Source organism: Sinohyriopsis cumingii, chromosome 4 (genome assembly GCF_028554795.1).
Source record: "Sinohyriopsis cumingii isolate HCF-2022 chromosome 4, ASM2855479v2, whole genome shotgun sequence".
Lineage (NCBI taxonomy): Eukaryota > Metazoa > Mollusca > Bivalvia > Unionida > Unionidae > Sinohyriopsis > Sinohyriopsis cumingii.
In genome coordinates this window covers 18,883,519-18,899,109 of record NC_142964.1, presented here as the reverse complement: position 1 = coordinate 18,899,109, position 15,591 = coordinate 18,883,519, and the positions used below count along the sequence as shown (strand labels likewise).

Here is a 15,591-nt window from a genome sequence, read left to right as displayed (position 1 = left end):
ATGATACAACCATATTTTGAGTCTGATCAAATATGGGTCAAATATCGATTTGATCCAATATGGGTCAGATATATGGTCTCCAGAGTAGCAATCTCAGTCAATCAGAGGCACACTATTATGTGTACATATCCCTCATTATGAAAGCAATGTCTTAATAATATGTAACATATTTCAAGTTTAATCAAATTTGGGTCAAATATCGAGTTTAATAAAATATGGGTCAAATATATGGCACTTTGTTAATGGATGGATTACACATGATGGCTGTTAATGGATGCGTTACACATGATGGCTGTTAATGGATGGATTACACATGAAGGCTGTTAATGGATGGATTACACATGATGGCTGTTAATGGATGGATTACACATGATGGCTGTTAATGGACGGATTACACATGAAGGCTGTTAATGGATGGATTACACATGATGGCTGTTAATGGATGGATTACACATGATGGTTGAGCCATACCATAAGCCCGCTTGGCCCTTTAAGCTTAATATGATGGGAACAAAGTGATTTCTCAATATGTTTATCTTCAGGTGATGACCATAATATTTATCAAGTTTCATGGCAATCCATCAAATTATGTGGAACTAGTTTTGCTAATGAGACTGTGTCATACACTAATGTAAAACAAAAAGGGCAACAACTCAGATGCAAGATTGAGGGAGATATGTGATTTGTTGCAAGTACAGCAAGTCAGAATCTTGTTCAAATCTACATTAATAGTAAATATATGGAAATTCAATAAGAAATTGAACAAATTCAGAATTATATATTTATCAATAAAGAAAATAGGACACTGGCAAAAATTAAAGAAACTGTTGGGAAATTAAATACAAAATCCACCCTTCTTTGAAACTTTTGACAAGGTTAACAAAAATACATTAAAACTAACACCCTGACTAATGTATTAAAGTACCTATTACCATGGTACTTATGTCACATCTACAGGGGACAAATTTACCTCATTCTTCATGAATAAACAAAACTAAGTCATCAACAACATAATGTAACTAGCTCCTACATATCAAGCTCTCTTTACCAACTGAAAGGTAACTGTGACTTTGATTGGCACATTTGAACAGAATGAAAGGTCATGTTGGGTCAACTTTCTGAAAACGTTTTTTTCGGGCTCACGATGATTGGCTGAGCATCTGCATGCAAATACATTAAAAATGAGGAAATCTTACTGCATGCAGTTACACATGAGAAAGGAGTACAACAGATATTTCTGCCTGTGGTTTGCGATGATGCATATTCCAGTGAGGATCAAAATAAAGACCCCGTGACAAACTGAGGGCATGTAAACCATTAAGCTAAAAGATACAACGGAGGTGGTCTAACATATCTGAACCATAATAAATTGTTTGAAAAAATTTGTTCCAAAACCAAACTGACACGATGTAATCATTACTTAGCATTGGTTGGAATAGGCTGATACCAGCTTTTGTGAGTAGCAACCTTTGATTGCATTTGCTCAGGCTTTCTCCCTTTATTGTGCCCCACAAGAAATACTGTTGCCAATTTCATTGGAAATACATTTGCCACTGATAATTTTAAAAATAAAGTCACAGTGTCTGGAGGTGCAAGTCCTGAGTACTTCTACATGTATTTTTTTTAACAAATGCCAAGCCTACATGCAAAATGTTATTAAAGAATATAAAATGGGTATCACAAACATTTCCAAAAGACAGCTTAAAAAAAATAATTTAAGACTTAAATGCTTACTGTATATATGAAAATGGAAATAACAATTATAAGATACACTAATATTTTGGTCTCTGGATGGTTCTCACCGATACAAAAATAACAGTTTCCATCATGTGACATGAGAAAAGGATGAAAATGTTCATGTAAATAATCACAGTGCTGACAAAAGCTTGTATCAAAATAACTGAAAATGGGTATGCGAACTATCATACTAAACAAGGTGGGATAATAAGTTTTTATAATATAGAATAATATAATAATATAGAATATTTTAGGTAAAACATTTAATATAATATTGTTAAAATTTGCAAACAAACAGATTCAATTAAAATTTTGTGGATTACAAAATACTATTCAAAGTACTGGACTAAAATAATATAAAATGCTTTTGTAAATGTAGTTAATTAAATAACTTGAGAGAAAATGTTAGTGTTTGAAATATTTAACATACATAATCACATGGCTAGAATCTCGTTATCTACCAGTGACACGGTACATACCCTGGTACAGTGTTTATTTGGTGGAAGATCATTAATGCAATGTGGAAAACTATGACAAGATCATTCAAATATGGACATCTAAAAAGTAAGGTACAAAAAATTACCTAGATGTATGCTTTGTGCATTACTAGTAACCATTAGTTTCCACATACAAGAATAAAGGAACTATGGAAAAATGAACTAAGCTATACAATGACACAATGCAATGACACTATAGTATCTAAGATTTTAAAAAACTATTGGAAAGACAAAAATATCAATCCTGTCAATATCCTGTCAATAGTGGTCACCCAAAGGACTGGCCAAAAATAGCCTTTATAAACAGGTGATCTTTATACACAGGGTCATCTAACTGAGCAACCGAGGAGATGAAGGATGAAACAAGATTTACCAAGAATGGGCTGAAGCAGTATTTAGAATTCAGTACATAAAGAACATAGCAATACATCTTTTTCTATTAATGATTTTACTTTAAAGATGTTTGCCATTATCAGTTCAATGAACAGCTAGAAATGACATGATAATTATATTGTAACTTCACTGATGTAATTTAATTTGTTACCTCAAAACATCACATCCTTAAGAACTTAGATCAATGATAATGAGATGAAAATCTGCCTCTGAATTAATAGCCAAATAAAGTGATCTGAACCAGTTAATATGACCTTAAATAGCACTATGGATGTGATCCTTCCTTCAGGTTGGATGGTGTGTAGAAAACTGTGCATATGGAAAAGAATAATTACAAGTATGCATAATTAATTGTAAAATAATTCAATCTAGCACATTTTATTTTAAATTTAAAAACAAAATGACTACTGGCAACCATATACAAACGTTTTTGGCTGCAGATTACTCTCACTGATACAAAAATAACAAAAGTAAACTGACATGAAAAACAAAGATGAAAGTGTTTTTGTAAATAATCACAGATGGCAAAATATTTGTATCAAAATAACTGAAAATGGGTACAATCATACTTGGTGTGTAAAATAAGTAAAAACAATAATAATTTTTAGAATATTGTTGGTAAAACATAATATTGTTAAAATTTATAAAAAAAGACATACTTAAATAAAATTTAGTGGAATATGAATAAAGTTCAAAATAATGTATAAAAAGACAACCAGGTCAGGTCAAAATGCAAAAATATCACAAAAATATGAAGAATCAATGTATAATAAAAAAATATTCCAACATATTTTCAATACAAAAAGAAGTATGTATACCCAACTACAAAATGCAATATAGAAAGTACATTTTAAAGTAGATGTATTGGTTAGGGACCTGTCACAACTGAAAGCTGAAAATGAAGTCAAGCAATGACGATTCTACATATATCTTTCTGGTGGGCAGATGAAAATCTTTGTATTTAAGAACTCAGATATTATTTATTATGTCTGAATGTTATTGCAGGGTGCTGCATAAACCTTTGCTACAGATAAGAGCGATGGAAGAACTCGAGTCATAAAACTTCCACATAAAATGTGTACTTTCAACATCTTACACTTATAACAACTTTCATTTACAAAATTTCATGATCACCAGATATTCATATTTATATTTTACAACTGAAAATATTGTTTCGATTATATTTCTTAGAAAGAATAATAAGAGCAACCCTGATATAGCTTCTGCCCTCCTGTTATAAAAAAAAAAAAAACAGTACTGAATCTGATTATGTATATTCATTCTAACCTAGTTATATTATGGCAATCTTGTACCCATAAATTGTAATGTGATTTACCAAAGCATGGAAAGGTACAATTAAAAGAGGAGTTCAGTATTCTTTTAAAGAATCTGGCATGATTTGGACTTTTTTAGCTGACCATCACTTTCCGTCTTCTGTATCTTGGAGATGTCTCCTTTTGCAACTTTCCATGGGCTTTTCAACTCCTCTTTGACTTCTGAATCTTTCTTCTTTGCTTCTGATGCTTGCTTTTCATTCTGACCCTGATTTTCACTGTCCTTTTCTCTCTTGTGTTGTGTTTCTTTTTCAGTTCTCCCTTGATTTTTCATATCCTGACTCACTTCTGATCCTTTCTGTTCACTAAGGGATTTCCCCTGTTCTTTTTTGTCTTCTTTGAGTTTGGACTCATGAGCAGACTGTTTAGCTCCTTTTTGTTCCTGGTCAGGAACAAAGGCCCTTATTTTAGAGAGCAGTTCCTCAAACTTGGGTCCTTCCCATTTCAGCTGTAAATTTTCATCTTTGAAACAGTTGATATACAAAAGTTCCGTAAACACCATGCTCATAGGTCCATCTGGTGGCCATGACATGTTCTCAAGCAGCAGTGGAATTATTGGCTTTTTCAGAGCATCAGCTAAGCTCACTTCTCTACGACAGTTGGCTGAGATGGAGTACTTGGGTGTGACACAGGTTACAACAACTTTACAGCCACGAACACCCTTATCAATTTTGTCATAGAGAGAATCTCCACCTCCCATTTGGTGGATGTCCATCCAACAGGAATAGCCAAGGCCAGTCAACCTCTGATACAAGGCCATCACCTGGGTTTGTTTGCCCCATTGGTAGGACAGGAAAACCTCAGGGGAAGTAACCTTGGCCTGCAGAAGAAAATCACATTAGTTTTATTTTTTACATGTTTGTTTAATTTATGGGGAGGAGAAAATGGAGCTAGAATACTAGATTAAATTTATATACATTTGTATTGCAAGACAATTATCATGCAATATAATATTGTGGCTGAAGGGTAAGAGTTGACTTATCTCCCTTGTGTGCTAATATTCTCATACTGAGGAATGGTCAACATGCAGACTGGTGAAGTCCTTGCCTTTAGTTGTGCATTTCTGAGCTTTGCCCATAGTTCTAATCTTTAAGACAAATAGAGCAACTGTAACCCTACACCTGTCTTTAGAATGCAACATTGGTGCAGAGCTAAATCTTAAAAAATTGACCTGGTAAACTGTAAAAGACACTCTCATAAAGCAATGAAGTATACAGGTAGAATATAATGTCAATACCACCTGTAGGGAGGACAAATATAAACCTGTGGGCCTGCACCTGTGTTGTTTGAATACACAGTGGGTGCAGAGCTACACCACATGATGGTTCTCTGGTTAATAGTGATAGAAGATGATCCTAATTACAATGCTACCCGTAGGGAAGGTCAATGATGGCATGTACAGGTAGAATCAATGAAGCATGGTGTTTCAAGGCTAAGGATGCCGTAGTTAAGGAAACTCACTTTTGTGAACCAGTAACGACAGAATTATACATATATAAGGAGTTTCTTGTGGGCATATATACATGCACGCATATAAATATTGTTGCTCGAACCTACCTTGTGATGAAAATAGGCTACCCATGCAAGTGACTAAATGCTCTTTTAAATATGATGGAATGTCTATGCAGATAAACATCACTCAAGCGTTACCTATAGAAATATGCAAGAGCATGATGCAACTGGAAAAAAAATGTGTATAGAAACCTTACCAGTACTTGTCTGACCAGAGCAGAAGCAATACAGAAATGTACACATGTGTCTATATTACACTGAAAAACTTTCATATAAAAGGGAGCTGAGGCACAATTATAGATAGTGTGAAATTCCTCAAAACCAATCACCCTTGAGACCCAATATTTTTTTCTGGTTTTGAGAAGTTTCTAGTTTAGTGAGGCTTTTGCAGATGTGAAAAAAAATCTTCTGAGTGCTTTTGTGATGAGAGAGAGAGAGAGAGAGAGAGAGAGAGAGAGAAAAAGTGCCATCTGTGTGTGTAAAAGTGCACAAATTAAAGAAAGTTCTTACTTTTTATACTAGCTGAACAATATATATTCCAAACAAAATGTGTATCCTTTCACATGGATAAATATAGTTGCTCTATATAGAAATACAATCCTCATCACAAGAAAAACACCTGAAGAATGAAATACAGTACTTTTATAACTTTACTACAAATCCATTGAAATTATGAAATGATACTCCAAAAATGTTTAAATACTCTGTATAATTCATAATGTTTAAATACTCTGTGTAATTCATAATGTTTAAATACTCTGTATAATTCATAATGTTCACTGTTCAAGCTTGAAGAATAAAACATGGAACATTGTCTGTCATTTCTTACCTCGTTCGGTAACTAATGTAGCTTGTGTGAATGACTACATTTCTTGTGCCATAGCGAAATAATGGTCATCCTTTGCAATCATGAACGTTTTTAATCTCTTTATAAACTCTGAAATTTCAGAGTATGTCATATCCCTGGCAGGTGGCTCAGAACATATAATGTCATCATCGTATTCATGATTGCTTTCACAAAACTGAGAAACAAGTTCACTCTACCGGTCATCATAATTATCTTCAACAGGTACATCATTGCCAAATTATCTAGGCACTCAGGGTCAATGTCCAGTCATAATTCATGAGCCAGTCGAGCCAATGGAATACCATCTTCATCCTCATCCTCACTGGCTTTATCACTATATGCATTAATAGGGAAGCTGGCAACTTCAAATCACTTCTTGACACTAGCTATGCCAGGCATCATCTCGGACCAGGCTTTCAAAATCCAGTGGATAGCATCCAAATGATTAATTTGCTTATGAAGTTCACTAACACTGTCAGTAAAAACTAATCTTTGCCACAAGACAATGCAGCAAAGCATTTGGTTATTAATATATGTAATTAGCCTTAAAAGGTGACTCTTTTGTATGGTGTAATTAGCCTTAACTGCTGACTCTTTTGTATGGTGTAATTAGCCTTAACTGCTGACTCTTCTGTATGGTGTAATTAGCCTTAACTGCTGACTCTTTTGTATGGTGTAATTAGCCTTAACAGATGACTCTTTTGTATGGTGTAATTAGCCTTAACAGCTGACTCTTTTGTATGGTGTAATTAGCCTTAACAGCTGACTCTTTTGTATGGTGTAATTAGCCTTAACAGCTGACTCTTTTGTATGGTGTAATTAGCCTTAACTGCTGACTCTTTTGTATGGTGTAATTAGCCTTAACTGCTGACTCTTTTGTATGGTGTAATTAGCCTTAACAGATGACTCTTTTGTATGGTGTAATTAACCTTAACAGATGACTCTTTTGTATGGTGTAATTAGCCTTAACAGGTGACTCTTTTGTATGGTGTAATTAGCCTTAACAGCTGACTCTTTGTATGGTGTAATTAGCCTTAACAGGTGACTCTTTTGTATGGTGTAATTAGCCTTAACAGATGACTCTTTTGTATGGTGTAATTAGCCTTAACAGCTGACTCTTTTGTATGGTGTAATTAGCCTTAACTGCTGACTCTTTTGTATGGTGTAATTAGCCTTAACAGATGACTCTTTTGTATGGTGTAATTAGCCTTAACAGATGACTCTTTTGTATGGTGTAATTAACCTTAACAGATGACTCTTTTGTATGGTGTAATTAGCCTTAACAGATGACTCTTTTGTATGGTGTAATTAGCCTTAACAGGTGACTCTTTTGTATGGTGTAATTAGCCTTAACAGGTGACTCTTTTGTATGGTGTAATTAGCCTTAACAGGTGACTCTTTTGTATGGTGTAATTAGCCTTAACAGATGACTCTTTTGTATGGTGTAATTAACCTTAACAGATGACTCTTTTGTATGGTGTAATTAGCCTTAACAGCTGACTCTTTTGTATGGTGTAATTAGCCTTAACAGCTGACTCTTTTGTATGGTGTAATTAGCCTTAACTGCTGACTCTTTTGTATGGTGTAATTAGCCTTAACAGCTGACTCTTTTGTATGGTGTAATTAGCCTTAACTGCTGACTCTTTTGTATGGTGTAATTAGCCTTAACTGCTGACTCTTTTGTATGGTGTAATTAGCCTTAACTGCTGACTCTTTTGTATGGTGTAATTAGCCTTAACAGATGACTCTTTTGTATGGTGTAATTAACCTTAACAGATGACTCTTTTGTATGGTGTAATTAGCCTTAACAGGTGACTCTTTTGTATGGTGTAATTAGCCTTAACAGCTGACTCTTTTGTATGGTGTAATTAGCCTTAACAGGTGACTCTTTTGTATGGTGTAATTAGCCTTAACAGATGACTCTTTTGTATGGTGTAATTAACCTTAACAGATAACTCTTTTGTATGGTGTAATTAGCCTTAACAGCTGACTCTTTTGTATGGTGTAATTAGCCTTAACAGGTGACTCTTTTGTATGGTGTAATTAGCCTTAACAGGTGACTCTTTTGTATGGTGTAATTAGCCTTAACAGCTGACTCTTTTGTATGGTGTAATTAACCTTAACAGTTGACTCTTTTGTATGGTGTAATTAGCCTTAACAGCTGACTCTTTTGTATGGTGTAATTAGCCTTAACAGCTGACTCTTTTGTATGGTGTAATTAGCCTTAACTGCTGACTCTTTTGTATGGTGTAATTAGCCTTAACAGCTGACTCTTTTGTATGGTGTAATTAGCCTTAACTGCTGACTCTTTTGTATGGTGTAATTAGCCTTAACTGCTGACTCTTTTGTATGGTGTAATTAGCCTTAACTGCTGACTCTTTTGTATGGTGTAATTAGCCTTAACAGATGACTCTTTTGTATGGTGTAATTAACCTTAACAGATGACTCTTTTGTATGGTGTAATTAGCCTTAACAGGTGACTCTTTTGTATGGTGTAATTAGCCTTAACAGCTGACTCTTTTGTATGGTGTAATTAGCCTTAACAGGTGACTCTTTTGTATGGTGTAATTAGCCTTAACAGATGACTCTTTTGTATGGTGTAATTAACCTTAACAGATAACTCTTTTGTATGGTGTAATTAGCCTTAACAGCTGACTCTTTTGTATGGTGTAATTAGCCTTAACAGCTGACTCTTTTGTATGGTGTAATTAGCCTTAACAGCTGACTCTTTTGTATGGTGTAATTAGCCTTAACTGCTGACTCTTTTGTATGGTGTAATTAGCCTTAACAGCTGACTCTTTTGTATGGTGTAATTAGCCTTAACTGCTGACTCTTTTGTATGGTATAATTAACCTTAACAGATGAATCTTTTGTATGGTGTAATTAGCCTTAACAGATGACTATCTTGTATGGTGTAATTAGCCTTAACAGCTGACTATTTTGTATGGTGTAATTAGCCTTAACAGCTGACTCTTTTGTATGGTGTAATTAGCCTTAACTGCTGACTCTTTTGTATGGTGTAATTAACCTTAACAGATGACTCTTTTGTATGGTGTAATTAACCTTAACAGATGACTCTTTTGTATGGTGTAATTAGCCTTAACAGATGACTCTTTTGTATGGTGCAAAGACTCAGATTAGCCTATTTGTCAGCCCTAATCTGTGTCAGCATGTGTCGAGTAATGTTTTAAGATGTGCCCTTGAGGAAGTTTCTGGGTCTTTGTCCCATAGATCAGACTACCACATCAACTATAAAATGTAATTTATCTGTTCCAGAGTGTGCCAGGAATTTAGCAGCTAAAATATATTTACAAATTTCAATTGAGTTCAGTTTTATGTGGTATTTTTAAAGCATAACATTGAAATTTGTGATCAATAATTGTTCCGGTGTTAAGAGCTGAAGGGTTTACTGAGGAAAAAATGATGATATTCAAGTATAATTTTTGGACTAAACAAAATTCAGAATTGAAGAGATTCTGGTATCATGAGGGTTTGGTTTTGAGGAGTTTTACTGTACTTATGAAATAGGTGCTATTATATCCATTATGAGGCAATTACCAGTTATAGGGAAAATGGCCTAAAAGCTGCCAGTACAAGAAGAAACATTGAAGGTTGGTCCTTGGATGTTTGTAAGTGCCTAAATGTGTGATGACAACGTTTTATCAATTGTAAAGGCAGGTCATCATGGGAAGAGAAAAAGTTGGAAATACAGATGGAGCATACGTTCCATAGAAGAAAAAAAACTCCTCCAATCTGTGATAGTATTTCTTCCACATATATTCTTCTTTTGCAAGGTCTCTCATGATGACAGCATGCTTCTTGGCATGAGTAACTGGCTTTGCCATGAATCCTTTTACTTAAGAGGAGATCAATATGTCCAACTGCCGCCTCTGTCAGCAGACAATTTTTAGCTCCTTTAGCTAAAAGCAGTATGTGGGACAGCTGGATTTAGAGAAGAAATGTGTTCATAAAACATGGATGACCCACAACATTGCCTAAAATCTGACCTAAATAAATCTGGATAGATATGGCCTCCAAAGTGGTAACAAGCTCAACCAATCAGATACAAGATCACCTCATTAATATGCATGGTCAGATTCATCCAAGAACTTGTTGGTATAATCCCATGCTTCAAGTTGACTCAGAATAATTATTATGATTTCAAGAGTGGTAACAAGCTCAGCCAATCAGATACAAGATTACCTTATTAATATACATGTATCTGGTTCATTACTGATTCTGATTTCAGAGCTTGATGATATAATCCTGTATTCCAGGTCTGAAAAAGATCAGAACAGAAATATGCCCTCCAGAGTGGTGACAAGCGATGATATCAGCTTCAGATTCAAGATTGCCTTATTTGTAATTATGAATCTCCATCATTATTTAACTAATCAGAGAATTTGATGCTACAATTTCAGATTTGAAATTTGATTGAAATTGAATCAGAAGAATGGACTCCACAATTGTAACAGTCAATTGTTGATATCAGAAGTATGGATTCCACAGTGGTAATAGTCAATTGTTGATATCAGAAGTATGGACTCCACAATGGTAACAGTCAATTATTGATATCAGAAGTATCGACTCCACACTGGTGACACAATTATTGACATCAGAAGTATCGACTCCACAATAGTAACAGTCAATTGTTGATATCAGAAGTATGGACTCCACAATGGTAACAGTCAATTATTGATATCAGAAGCATGGACTCCACACTGGTGACAATCAATTTTTGATGAATGGACAGACCATAAGCTCACTGTGAATAGGTGACCTAAAATTGGAAACAGGTTAATCTCAAAGTTGTCAGCAAATCATTGCCGATATTAGTTTAAGCTGTTCAGGAAAAGCTTGTTTAACTCCCCCGACAAGTATAAAGTGATAATTTCTACTCCATAACAAATTCAAACTTACTTGACCACCTGAATCTTGGTTAGCTTGGGGTTTAGAATCAGATGCACTTTTCTGTTTCTTCTTGTCAATAACAACTGTTTCTGTCACTGGAAGCCACCACTTGGAATATTCTGCAATATATTTTTCTAAAACTAAATTGTACTTTTCAAACATTTTTCAATATGAAATGTCTCTCAATAAGATCTACTAAAATGAAATGTAAATAATGTAGAAACAGCTATATCATGTTTGAGCTGCAACAGCTAGCCATCAGTAGTTTAGCGCAAGCAAGCTAAGGTGACATTAAAAAAAATACCATGGAATCAAACCAACATAAACTTACTTCTATTCCTGGCACTTAGGTTCCCAATTTCCCAGTGTCAAACAAACCTGCTTCTGTTCATTCTCATGGATTTGTCACCATCTGCATACATTATTTTCTAAATATGTCGTCTACAGCTGCTATCTAATTTAACTGACCTAAGCCTCTTCTGGAATTTAAAACTTCAATTACCCAAAATAAAAAAATTCTACAATAAACACCACCAATATCCTTAGAGTAATTTTACATGCGAATTCTTTGTTTTCAAACAGATTAAGTACTAAAAAATACACTCCAAGTATGTAATTTTGTCTATAATAACTTGTATGCTGAATGTTTATCAACATTTTTGCATGCTTTAACAGCTTTATAACCTGTATTTACTTATATCCATTATAATAATCTAATTAAACCATATTTCAGAGTGACTTTTGTATGTAGTCTACAACTTTTGTTTGCTTGTTTGTTTCTTTCTTTTTTTGTATTTTTTCAATTAAGGATGATTTTGACCTGTTTAACAAACTGATTCAAATCAAGATCTACTCTTAAGGACTACCATATATACTCACTTTTATGTTACATAAGAAGTACCATATATACTCACTGATATGTTACATAAGTACCATATATACTCACAGATATATTACATAAGTACCATATATACTCACAGATATGTTACATAAGTACCATATATACTCACTGATATGTTACATAAGAAGTACCATATATACTCACTGATATGTTACATAAGAAGTACCATATGAACTCACAAGTATATTACATAAGTACCATATATACTCACTGATATGTTACATAAGAAGTACCATATATACTCACTGATATGTTACATAAGAAGTACTATATATACTCACTGATATGTTACATAAGAAGTACCATATATACTCACTGATATGTTACATAAGAAGTACCATATATACTCACTGATATGTTACATAAGAAGTACCATATATACTCACAGACATGTTATTTAAGAAGTACTATATATACTCACTGATATGTTACATAAGAAGTACTATATATATTCACTGATATGTTACATAAGAAGTACCATATATACTCACTGATATGTTACATAAGAAGTACCATATATACTCACTGATATGTTACATAAGAAGTACCATATATACTCACTGATATGTTACATAAGAAGTACCATATATACTCACAGACATGTTACATAAGAAGTACTATATATACTCACTGATATGTTACATAAGAAGTACTATATATACTCACTGATATGTTACATAAGAAGTACTATATATATTCACTGATATGTTACATAAGAAGTACCATATATACTCACTGATATGTTACATAAGAAGTACTATATATATTCACTGATATGTTACATAAGAAGTACCATATATACTCACTGATATGTTACATAAGAAGTACTATATATACTCACAGACATGTTATTTAAGAAGTACCATATATACTCACTGATATGTTACATAAGAAGTACCATATATACCCACAAGTATGTTACATAAGAACTACCATATACAGTTGCTGATATGTTACACAAGAAGTAACTCATATACTTGCTTATATGTTAAGTACAATTGCAAATGCAGAGACACAGATCTGCCATTGCATAATATGCTGGCAGAGCTAGGTGTAATATGTGAAATCAGATCAGGGTCTATATTGTGGATGTGACCTCTGTGGAAGTATATACAGTAGATCTGATGAATACCTATAAGAGGTCATGTTATGTGGTCCCAATTCACCAATCAAATCAGAACTTCCATGAAAGTATAAAAATGTCAATCAGATCATATTGTTACTTACAACAACTCCCCCAAACAAGGAATGCAATACTTTATCTGATAGGCTACTAAAAAATAATTGGGCTAGGAATTCCAAAGGTCAGCATAGCATACAATTTTATTTCTATCTTACAGAATTCTGTAGTGTTGGCAATCTAATTGTAATCAGATTGACCAGTGTAATCAATGGTTAAGTCAATTACCAACGGTAGTAGGCGTCACGTTGTTTAAAGAGTGTGACATTATACATGTACTGGTTAAAGATATAACCATATGTATGGTATCAAATCAAATCAAAAAGATTGAGCTTTACAATTATACCAAGTCATGTGTTTTATCCGGATCATATCTGTACCAAGTTACAGCCAAAAACTGGAATTTTTGAGACCCTAATAGTTTGTGTCAAGCAATTATTGGTACTGAGATTGGATTTGTTCCTGGAATTTAGTCATCTTTTCCTTAGACTTAAATACTATTGGTCAAAATGTCAAAAGATAGGTTAAACATGACAAAAATTAGGATAACTTAATATAAATAACTTTGTGCCTGTAAACCATAAAATACGCAATCAAATAACAACTTTCTGTGGATATTCAACTAACTTGAAAAGCAGAAGTTAATCAGAATTCAACCTGCTTGGATTAACTTTAAAAAAATTAACAAAACTGTGATCTACCATCTGTTTAGGTAAGACATTTAAAATGGCATAGACTGAAAGAGTCAATGACAAGCTAAAATTACCTGGAGATATCTTAGACTCATTGGGTAACACTCTCAGGTAGTTTAGCTGCATCAACAATTCTTGAAATTTGGGAATGGGCCAGTAACGGTCATCCTTGGTCTCCTCTCCAGGCCTTTGGAAAAATCGGACAAAGAGATATTCGCTGAAAATTGGGCCCATTGATCCCTTAGGGGGCCATTCCATTTTTTCCATCTGCAAGGGTATCATAGGCTTGCCCAGGTTCACACTTAGATTAACCTTGAAACACAAGAACAGTATAATTTAGGTAATCATAAACTCTTAATGTATCCTGAAGTCATCGGTTTTGAAGTGGTTAAGTATTTACCCTTACTTTTTTCATAAATATACTTTACATCAGAACTTATCATTACCATTATTTACATTTTCAGAAATATACTCCATTTAGACCGATTTCCTTCATTTTAGTTCAAGCATGAGTTCTTTTTTTAAACATGCAAATAAAATGTCAGTGGTATGTTCTATTGAACTCTTTTTGCATGCATACAACCAATTAATGTCTTTTTGGAAAAAAGTTTGTGTGCTAATGTGTTTGACACACTTCCCATGAATATACTTCCGCCTATCACACTACTGTATGTAAGATTTGTGGCAAAATCTACTTTTGTCTAGTACACTACTGTACATAAGTTCTGTCACAGTGGTAAAATCTACTTCTGTCTAGTATTTATAGGTTACTGCATTTGTATGGCAAAATATGAACAAGTTTTTCAGATGGATATACTGCATGACCTTGGGAGTGCAGTATCCATCCAACAAAATGGGTTCATATTTTCCCATACAAATGCAGTAACCTTTTTTTTATATGCTGATTTTCTTATTCTACCTAAGGCTTAATTATGTAAACAAAAATACACTACAAGAAAATAAGTAACTGAATTTATGCCATATTCCAAACTAAATACACAAGCGCAGATTCATCATTGCACAACAACATTATTAATGTGCACATAACTCAGCCCAGATAAATTTGAAGTTAGTGGCACACTAGACATCACTTTTGAAAGAAAATGGCATTTTGGTCTACTTAAAATTGAAATTTAGATTCATACTGTGAGTGAATGCGCATTGCAACAACTTTCCATTTAGTCTGGAATGAATAGATTTTGGTAATTTTGTTGATTATACGAAATTTTGTGACAAAGACTGAATATATTTGCGTTAATTCTTCATGAAGTACATCTGATTTCAGCAGCGAGGGAACAATGTGTTGACATCTGCAAGTGTGTTTCTGTTCTGTCATTGAATGTTTGAAATCATAATGTGGGAAAAATATGAAGTCCTTCAATTGCAATTATCAAAAAGACGCTGTGGAATATAATGTGTATTTCATTTTGAGTGCAGTCTGGAGGATGTAATAGCACTTGGAATATAGCTGAAATTACAGTACTATTTTGAAACGTGTAATCAAGATTGATAACCCATGACATGGCTGTCGTAATTCTGATTTGCAGAACTAAGAAAGTACATCTTGAGGAAATTCAGGCTGTAAAA

The 15,591-nt window shown here is 33.8% G+C and overlaps 1 protein-coding gene across 1 annotated transcript in view; it reads right to left on the bottom strand.

Moving 5' to 3' along the window:
- Nucleotides 1–767: 767 nt before the first annotated feature.
- LOC149800708 (uncharacterized) overlaps nucleotides 768–15,591 on the bottom strand; it is a 150,871-nt gene continuing 136,047 nt past the window's right edge. Inside the window, exons 22-24 of the mRNA XM_089954753.1 lie at nucleotides 14,079–14,316; nucleotides 11,241–11,350; nucleotides 768–4,781 (exon numbers count right to left, since the gene is read on the bottom strand). Coding sequence (XP_089810879.1) covers nucleotides 4,008–4,781; nucleotides 11,241–11,350; nucleotides 14,079–14,316 — 1,122 coding nt within the window. The 3' untranslated portion in view covers nucleotides 768–4,007. The remainder of the gene's footprint in view (nucleotides 4,782–11,240; nucleotides 11,351–14,078; nucleotides 14,317–15,591) is intronic.